Here is a 9,918-nt window from a genome sequence, read left to right as displayed (position 1 = left end):
ACATCGGTTGGAACGTTCTCAGTTGTAACAGCCAGTACGTTGACAGACCCTGATTTCATTACAAACGTAACCTCTCATCATAGGCGTGAATATGCTGTATGCTTTACAGAGGCATTTTATACATGTAATACCTGTATGAGTGAGCCCTCTGCGTTGAGAAGATCGTCTTCACGCTCAAATAAACTCGGTATGACGTCACGCAACTAAACGCCTGAAATGTCAAAGGTTACAGAACAAGAGGCTGAAAGTGATTTCCATTCTGCAAAATGTATGACGACAATATAAGGAAAAAATAGGATGTCTAAAAAAATTGGAAGTAAATGCAGCAAGCGTCGGAAGAAATACGTGAATTAGGAAAAAGATACGAATGCGGAGTGAAGAATCGGCGGAAAATATTGAGGTGGGTGTGTGTACTAGTAATATCGTGACGTGACGCAAATCGGCAACTCGGCTGCGGATGTCTGTCATGGTGTATGATGAGTAAAACGTATATCTCCGGTGTATAGCAAGTAAATATACTAAAACAGTAGACTATTTGCATAAATACATTGTCTTATCAGGGTTGGTTTTAAAGGACAAGTCGTCCGATCTCACAACACCAAGACGTCGAAATATGGTGTGTATTGAAATGACAATATTTTAATGATCATAAAGCATAGTGTCAAATCATTTAATCGTGTATATGGCCTCCATCGTGTCACACTGTGTCGAGAGACCTTCTTTAAAAGCGTGACTCTTCTAGACTATTTTTAGTCACTGGTTTAAATTTAGCTTATCTCTGTCTCATGATGACGATAGCGATAACGATAACGATGATGATGATGATGATGATGATGATGATAAGAGATTAGGATGCTAATGGCAATAATGATAATGGAGATATTTGATGATGATGATGATGATGATAATGATGATGATGATGATGAAGATATTTGATGATGATGATGATGATGATGATGATGATGATGATAATGATGATGATGATGAAGATATTTGATGATGATGATGATGATGATGATGATGATGATGATGATAATGATGATGATGAAGATATTTGATGATGATGATGATGATGATAATGATGATAATGATGATGATGAAGATATTTGATGATGATGATGATGATGATGATGATGATGATGATGATGATGATGATGATGATGATGATGATGATGATGATGATGGTGGTGGTGGTGGTGGGGATGATGATGATGAGGAGGATAATGATTACGAAAATTAGAGAATGTCGCAGAAGGAATCATGATTGGTTACCATGGAAATCTTGTAAATAAATTGAATAATTTAATCTATGTATATTTGAATAACTTCATGAGTAATGAACAACTGCATGAAAATAATATAGAATTTTTTTGGCGTTTTGGAAAATGCAATTATTATAAAAAAAAGTACATTTTTAAATTGACAGTGATGGTGTCCTCTCCCCCACCCTAATCCCCTGGGCCCCCACCCTAATCCCCTGGGCCCCCACCCTAATCCCCTGGGCCTCCACCCTAATCCCCTGGGCCCCCACCCTAATCCCCTGGGCCCCCACCCTAATCCCCTGGGCCCCCACCCTAATCCCCTGGGCCCCCACCCTAATCCCCTGGGCCTCCACCCTAATCCCCTGGGCCCCCACCCTAATCCCCTGGGCCCCCACCCTAATCCCCTGGGCCTCCCAACCCCATCATCTATATGGGACTTAGATGGGATGACTTATTTATTTGATGCAAGATTGTTGTCTCTACATGCAGTTCAAATTAAGATTATGAATTAGTATTTTGACATAAATATCCAATGACTTTGATAAATTTAAATTTTTGTACACTGATTAAATCATTGCTTCATAAACAAAATATGACATTGATAATGATATTAGCAATAATGGCAATCTCCATAGCAACTGCATAATTGATTAATAATGGCCATAACTATAGTTATAAGCGGAGGGACATAATACATTGTTGACTAAAATGAATGAAGATATAAAAGGTATCAGAAAATTATCATTTTTAACAAATCATAAGTTTTTCCTTAAAATTGTATGCCTTGACATAAAACAAGTTCAAAGTTCAACCAACGGAAATCATTTCTAATAGGGAACTTGTCATCCAGACTGAGCATGCTCAGATGCAAAGGACTATGGGATTGTATTTAGTAAATGCATAATCTGGAGCCATTGAATGACAATGGTCAGGGTAACCATGACTACAGTAGATTATCTGTGGTTACAATGTAACAGTGTTGTTTACAATACTGATTGATTCATAGTATCGTCACATTTTCCCCATGGTGCACCATTTAGGATATTCAAGATGGAGGGTTTGCAAGTTCCCTATTGACAACATAAGTCCATAGCAACCATGAAGGCACCCATAGCAACTGTATAACTCATGGATCTACGCTATCTACCAGTAATTTAAAAAGAAATAGAATTTATGAAATTTTTTAGCTGGTGATAGAACTTTGTGTTGGATGAAACATTACAAAAAAATGTTATATAAGGGTGGCCATTTTTGTGTCTCATTGTAACAGCTGAAAAAGATTGATATGTCAGTTGGTTAGATCAGAAACAGATATGTGTATGTCTACATGATTGTGTTGCTTTCATTTCATTATCATACTTTTATTAGTCAGAATGACTTTGAAATGACAATTAAAGTCAGAAAAAAACGTCTCGCCATATTAAAGGTCTTGAATTCCATCAGTATATGCAATTGTGGGGTCGCCATCTTACCATCAGTGATGTTCTAATCCTACCATAGAGGGCAGCATTTGGAAGAAATTTGAAAAAAAAATCCTAATTTAGTATTTTCAGTGAATACATTGCTGGTTGTGTGATCGAAAAAAAAAATTCCACTGACAGCTTGTGTAGTTTTAAAAGTTAATAAGATACTGATAAACCTGTTTTTTTTTAATTATATGCAAATACATGGCTTTTACAAGTGATTTAGAACTTTCTAGAACTCAAACTCGTCACCTATATGTCTAGATTTCTCTTCGTGTATGCATGTCTCTTATGTGTGGAATGGAAGCTATTTAGATGACCGCTAGTTGACCTGGTAACTATGGCAACAAGTATTGAGTTATCACTCATTGACCTGAACAACTGTGTATTTTGTAGCACATTCTGTCCATGTAAAGTGACACTCCAGAGACTTGTCCAAGGCTACTTGTCTCAGACATACCATGCAACTCAAAACTTAGAGTAATCCAAGATGGTTTAAGACAAACATCTGACTTGTCAATAACATCAAACAGGCATGTCTGACATCTTCTACTGTCTTGAATTTATATTTTAAAGCAGATTGGCTATCTTAGATGAAAGACATTTTGTGGTGTGGGTCAAAATTATAAAAACTAATTTTCTTATGAGTCACCACACAGCAAGAGATAATGGACCATCAAATTTTGATGGGTGTTGGAAACAGTTGATATACAACAAGGTAGTTTTTAGTTTTCTACATGTTCCATACTTGATGTGTATTTGAGAATAAAATTGTAATGTCAGCCTTCAACTTACAACATTGCCATAATTCTCATCTTTACAAATAGTTAATATGCAAGGTAGTCTCAGCTTGCTACATTTGACATACTTTGTATCTTTAATTATAATTAATATGCAAGGTAGTCTCAACTTGCTACATTTGACATACTCTTTAAAAATAATTTATATGCGAGGTAGCCTCAACTTGCTACATTTGACTACTTTGTATCTTTCATATAATTAATATGCAAGGTAGTCCCAAGTTGCTACATTTGACATACTTTGTATCCTTAATTATAATTAATATGCAAGGTAGTCTCAAGTTGCTACATTTGACATACTAAATGTATTTTTTTAAATGATTTATATATGCAAGGTAGCCATGTACATTTAACATACTTCCTATCTTTTTAAAAATAGTTACATGTAATATGCAAAGTAGCCTTCAAGTACTTCATGTGTCAAACTAATAATTTGTATTTATTTGTCAATATTTAACTGTATAATATATTGTCTTCAAGTTCATTCTCAACTTAAACTTTATATATTCCCAGTTATCAGAATTAGGGATACATGGCAGCTTATTTCACTTTATATGTTTGAAAATATTTATGCATGGCTGCAACTAGCTAGGGTTTTTACACAGTCATCCGATTCGCACATGTGCCTCAAGGTCCCAGGCTATGAAAACATAAACATTAGCAAGGGATGCTCATCAACAGTATAGGCATGTAAAGTTAGATTGTATGCTTGTCAGTGGAACTATGCTGTGAACTGGAGCAGTGTAGAAAGTTTAACATTAAGCCTATCACTGACAAGCATAGAAACTTATATTATGCTTCAGTCGAGAACAGACACATTACATGTCAGTTAAATTTTGAACCAGGAGACAGTAACCATGGTAACACAGACATGCGGTTGACATTTTAGCCTGTCAGCAGAATGAACATATTCTCAACTTAGATTTATAGAAAATATTTTTTTTTAGTCCCAAGCACTTTCATACAAGTTTGAAGATCTGATGGACGACTCTCTTCAGTTGAGTCTTGCTAGATATAAGAACTTTAAAAAAATGTTTTCTAAAAATCTTGGTGACAACTTGAGTTGTTTTAAGATGAATATAATTTGACTGTAACTGGGTTTGTATTCTTTGAAGTAGGGAATGTCGCTGTAGTTGAGAATGCAATATATAGCTAGTTGAATTCTAAATTTAAATGCAAACATAGACTAAGTGAACGGCTGTTTCACAATCAAACATACCATTTAGTAGCCACTAAGGGCCAAAAACCAACTTCAGCATATCAAATTTTCAACACTACCTCCTAGAATATATTGGTACAAAACGTGAGTGCTGAATGGATTTTACTCAACGAATGAGAATATGTAATATACTGAAATATACGAGTACAGTATCTCAGAATGCTCTGTTCAAAAATATCTCAAGCGTAGACAATGATGCTATTTTTCTTGTTCGGTGGCTCTCTTTGTTTTAATTTCGAGTATTGAAGTTGTAAGATGGATTCTGATTGGCTACTCGAAAATATGAGATTTGTACAAGAACTCCTCTATATAATAGTATTGTGGTGTCAGATGTACGTGTACAAGGTGTTCACAGAACAAAGAAAGAAGAAATGACATTAAAAGTAGGAGGTAAATAAAGAAATCGTGCCAACTTCACTACATCAGATTTGAAACAAGCTTAATGAATGTCACTGTAGTTGAGAATGTGATATATATAGAAAGTTGAATATGAAATGAATCTATCTGAGAGTCTGCAGGACATAGACTAAGTGGAATTTTGTGCCCTGATTTGTGTGGGTTTATTATAAATTAATAATAAATATAATAATAATAATAATAATAGCACTTGTATAGCGCCATATATCCTAAAAGTTCATAGGCACTGAAACACTACAAAAGCAATAAGAACTACTAATGGAAAACATACTAAAAGAGTCTCAAAGTTCACTGACAATTTAAAGAGTCCCATGTAATAAAAGTCACTAGTGATTCACAAGAATCATCGATAAAAAGTTTTTGTGATAGCAAAAAGTTACTTCTAGAAGTCACTAATGATACACAAGAATCACCGGTAAAATGTACTTGTGATAGCAAAAAGTCACTTCTAGAAGTCACTCATGATAAATAAGAATCACTGGTAAAAAGTCACTAGAAAGTGTTCCCTGCAATAAAAGCAAAACAATACTAAAGAAAAGTCACTTATGTTAAAAATGCTTTTCTGAACAGGTGAGTCTTCACTCTAGTTTTAAAACACAATAGTTCATCACACTCTCTGATGTCAAGAGGTAGACTGTTCCATAAGACTGCTGCAGTATTGGAGAAAGCACGTTTCCCATACGATGATTTTAAATTAAAGAATGTTGTACAGGTACCTTCATATTATTACAACTACTTTGATTTATACTTCTGTACCTGCAATAGAATGTTGTACAGGTACCTTCATATTATTACAACTACTTTGATGTATACTTCTGTACCTGCAATAGAATGTTGTACAGGTACCTTCATATTATTACAACTACTTTGATGTATACTTCTGTACCTGCAATAGAATGTTGTACAGGTACCTTCATATTATTACAACTATTTTGATGTATACTTCTGTACCTGCAATAGAATGTTGTACAGGTACCTTCATATTATTACAACTATTTTGATGTATACTTCTGTACCTGCAATAGAATTTGATCACCTAGGTGGACGTTTGTCATAGAAATAACAAATTCTTTGGTCAACACCATAATTTCCACTCATCCATTATTATAGGCACATGTCAGAGTAAGTCGATGTCAAGTTCTTGTTCTATTTTGACCCTCTTGGAGGTGAAATACTATTGCAGGTACTGGGAATAACCTTCAACCTTCTTGTGCTATTTTAATTCTCTGGCATGAGGTGAAATGCTATAGCTGGTACCAAGAATTTGTATTGACAGCTGTGAAAGAACTGGAACACTGAGACCTGAGTTAGTTCAGACTCATTGTGTCATAGAAAAAAATAAGGAATTTATTGTTGAGGTTCATAATGGGATACATGTAGGGCAGAGTTGAAGACTTGGTAAGAGGTTGGTAGAAATAAGAAAGAATCTATTGTTAATCCCAAGTAGACTGCAATAACAGGTTATAGACCTTAGGTTTAATAGTTTGTGTGGGTTACTCTAACATACTTTATGTGATCTGCATTAATCCGTGTCCTCCATAAGATTTTCTTGGCGAAGTCAAAGTATGATATATTGGTGTCACAGCAAGTTGCTGAGATGTAGTCAAGGAGATGGGATAGAGTGGATGGTGGAGGCTAGGTCTAGAAATGAAGATTCTCACTGAAACAACCACAATTATATCAAAGAAATTGCTATCTATTACATTATCATGATAAACCTTAATCAGAATGGTTGTATTTACTGACTTTTCATGCATTTTTAATGAGTGTATTTGCATAATTGCATTCAGTGAGTGTAGATTTACATATCAGATGTCATAATTTGCATAAGCTGTAATGATGATTAAGTATCAAATTATATAAAAAATGGGAATGTAATGCATGTATCTTGACCTGTCACCTTGTTATGTTTAGTAAGCTCCTAAAATAGTCCAAATTTGTGCACATATAGGAGTGTGACAATGCTGAGTATTGTTACCCTTCTCCTCCCCCATCCATCCCCCCCCCCTCCCCCAACACACATTTGAGTCTGATCTGCCTAACCATCATATATAAAAGCCCAGGATAATACAGAAGTCACTCAAAGAGAAGAATATAACCGTCAATGCACACATATATACCCCCCCCCCCTCCATTTTTGGTAAAGATGTTTATAACCATTTAGTAGATATAAAAGCCTTCCTATCACCATTAAGTTATATGCCCCCCCCCCCCCCCCCCCCTTATAGTTCATTGTGTTGGCCAACCATCAGATATAAAAGCCATAGGGTTTTACCAAAGTTACCCTACAGATAGGGGTGCACAGTGCCTGTGGATGAAAGGGTGACAATAGTGTCTACCAGGCACAGCTAAAATCTTCTATTGTAGACTTGTAATTGTTCAGATCCCAGCCATTATGCCTACAATAGAGCTGACAATAGTGTTCTCGTCTTTTGAGATTAAAATGAATCAGCAGTGTGGAATGCCATTCCAAGGGGTCAGCTAATATACTACTAGCATTGAATGCATTTTGTACCAGCTGCTGGGCTGTAGCCTTGCTGTGTGCTAGATTAAAACCAGTCTTAAAAAATCTCAGTTTGCATGGAAACAAATACGTCCTTGATGTAGATTTTGTGCAAAAGTTGATAAGGTGGTCAGGACATGTTCAAAGTGAAGGTATGGAACTGTTTAAGTTATTGTCATGTTAATTCATGTTATTTGTAGCATGCCGAATTTTGAAAAGTGTGTTGTGCAGAATGGTCAAATGTGTTTTCCTATATTTGTCACCAGTTTAACTTGAGGTGTCATGATCTGTGTGTCAGATTTCAGAACGGATTGCTGCATGTTGAACGTAACAAGTGCATGTGACCTTAGGTTGAAAGAGTAGCGCTTCATTGAAGATTTTAGGTATAAGTTGCAGTAAAGATTGCAGACTGTTGATATTGTTTATGACAAACATTCAGTTTCCAGTACCTGCCATAGAATTTTACCTCATGCTAGGAGGGTCAAAATAGAACAAGAATGTTGACTTATTCTCACGCGCGCCTGTAGTGCAGAAGTGAATGGTGTCGACTAAGAAATCGATTGTTCATTATCTTTATGATGTGCCTAGGCAGTATTATTCTATTTTAAGTATTGAGAATTGCTGTACTGACCATGTGGAAAAGTGATATATTTATTTATTTATGATAAAATCTTATTTAGATTGCAGCTAGAATAATTATGACATATTGAAATAACAATTAGTGTCTGTGTTAAAGTGTATCAGATCTCTGCATATTGTGTTGGAGCATTGGTATAAACGTAATGACGTTATTGCATCTTAATTCACATCACTTACATTCACACCGGAGGTTGAGTTTGTAAACTGAATGAAGTACCAATTACGACCGCCTGTCAGTGTGTGTGATGGATTACTACTGACATGTGCTGTTTATTCCTTCCCTAGCAGGAGATTTAGCTAGATTTTTGATAGAAGTTGTCTGTTTGAGTATACATAAGAAAGAGATCATAGAGAACAATGGGTACACATATATAGAATTAACTAGATTAAGGTTTGTAGTCTGTAGAACACATTCTTGCAAACCAAAGCTAATGTTTCTTCTGCAAAACTGCAAAATATCAAGTGTCTTGGACAGTGCCGTAAAAGAGGCTGTGGTTTAAAACGATGGTAGAACAAATGTATTGATAACTGTGATCTCATCATGATCTGTCAGATTGCAGTAAGCATTGCATGCTGCATTAAACACTCAAATTGGATGATGTGAAAATGTATATTATCTGTATGATGTAATCTGATCTGATTGCAGCAAGGATGGCATATATGGTGTTGAACATTCTAATACTTGACTATTTTATAATTGTCTCTTTATGAAATTATACTAATTTATAATTGTTACATAAATTCTGACAGATTGCAGTAAGTATTTCAATCTACTAATTGGTATCACCACTGTACATTCAGTAGTTTTTAAGGGCTATAGTAATATAACATATATCATTATATGCAGCAAGGATATTTGATGTATGTGTGACCAATGGTATTTGTGACAGTTTGAATAATAATAATAATAAATAAGCACTTATAGAGCACCTTATATCCAGAAAGTGTTCATAGGCAAGTAACAGGAAATATTAAAATGAGACAAATCGAGAAAAAAACCCACTTTGTTTAATCTAGCCAAAAAAAAGAAGCAATTGTACGCAAGTTAAAATGGCAAGAGATGCATATTAAAAAAACAAACTAAGGTCTGAAAGATGGTGAAAAGTCAATACCAACTTATTTATAGGCCGTAGGCCTGTTTAAAAAGGTGAGTTTTAAGATTGGACTACTGTATATTGAAGCTGTTAGATGCAGCATATGCAAATATATGCAAATTATAGAGTGGACTACTTGGTTTGGTAGTTACCATAGCGATGCATAGCTTTGTTCAATTTAGACTTAAAGTAGCCCAAGTAGAGAATTTACATATATGTAAACTTTAGAATAATGTTTATTTGCAGTGCACTCTATGAAAGGGTCAGATAATGATAGATAACTTTTTTGCATTTGGACTATTTGTAGGGCTAGGTCAAAGTAGACTTGTGAGTGTATTGCAATAAATAGACTGGTCTATGCTGAATAGGGTCTATTGTACTCCAGGCTTGTGTCGGTCAGTGTGCTTAACGTACTATGTGAATGCAGTGAGTGTCTCACTACACTGATAACTAACAATGTGAAAACAGCCCAAAGGTACATGTGATTGACCCACACAACAATGGTGTGACGTGTGTATTTC

General features: G+C 35.2%; 1 protein-coding gene across 2 annotated transcripts in view; it reads left to right on the top strand.

Annotated features, from left to right (window-relative positions):
- The first annotated feature begins 241 nt into the window (after positions 1-241).
- LOC144452609 (fibroblast growth factor receptor substrate 2-like) overlaps positions 242-9,918 on the top strand; it is a 49,862-nt gene continuing 40,185 nt past the window's right edge. The window contains exon 1 of one of the 2 annotated variants that reach the window (XM_078143727.1): positions 242-400. In XM_078143727.1, coding sequence (XP_077999853.1) covers positions 321-400 — 80 coding nt within the window. In that variant the 5' untranslated portion in view covers positions 242-320. Of the gene's footprint in view, positions 401-7,688; positions 7,817-9,918 lie in introns of those variants that run through there. The other variant, XM_078143729.1, reaches the window with a different exon arrangement.

Source organism: Glandiceps talaboti, chromosome 23 (assembly GCF_964340395.1).
Source record: "Glandiceps talaboti chromosome 23, keGlaTala1.1, whole genome shotgun sequence".
Taxonomy (NCBI): domain Eukaryota; kingdom Metazoa; phylum Hemichordata; class Enteropneusta; family Spengelidae; genus Glandiceps; species Glandiceps talaboti.
This window is presented reverse-complemented; position numbering and strand designations above follow the sequence as displayed.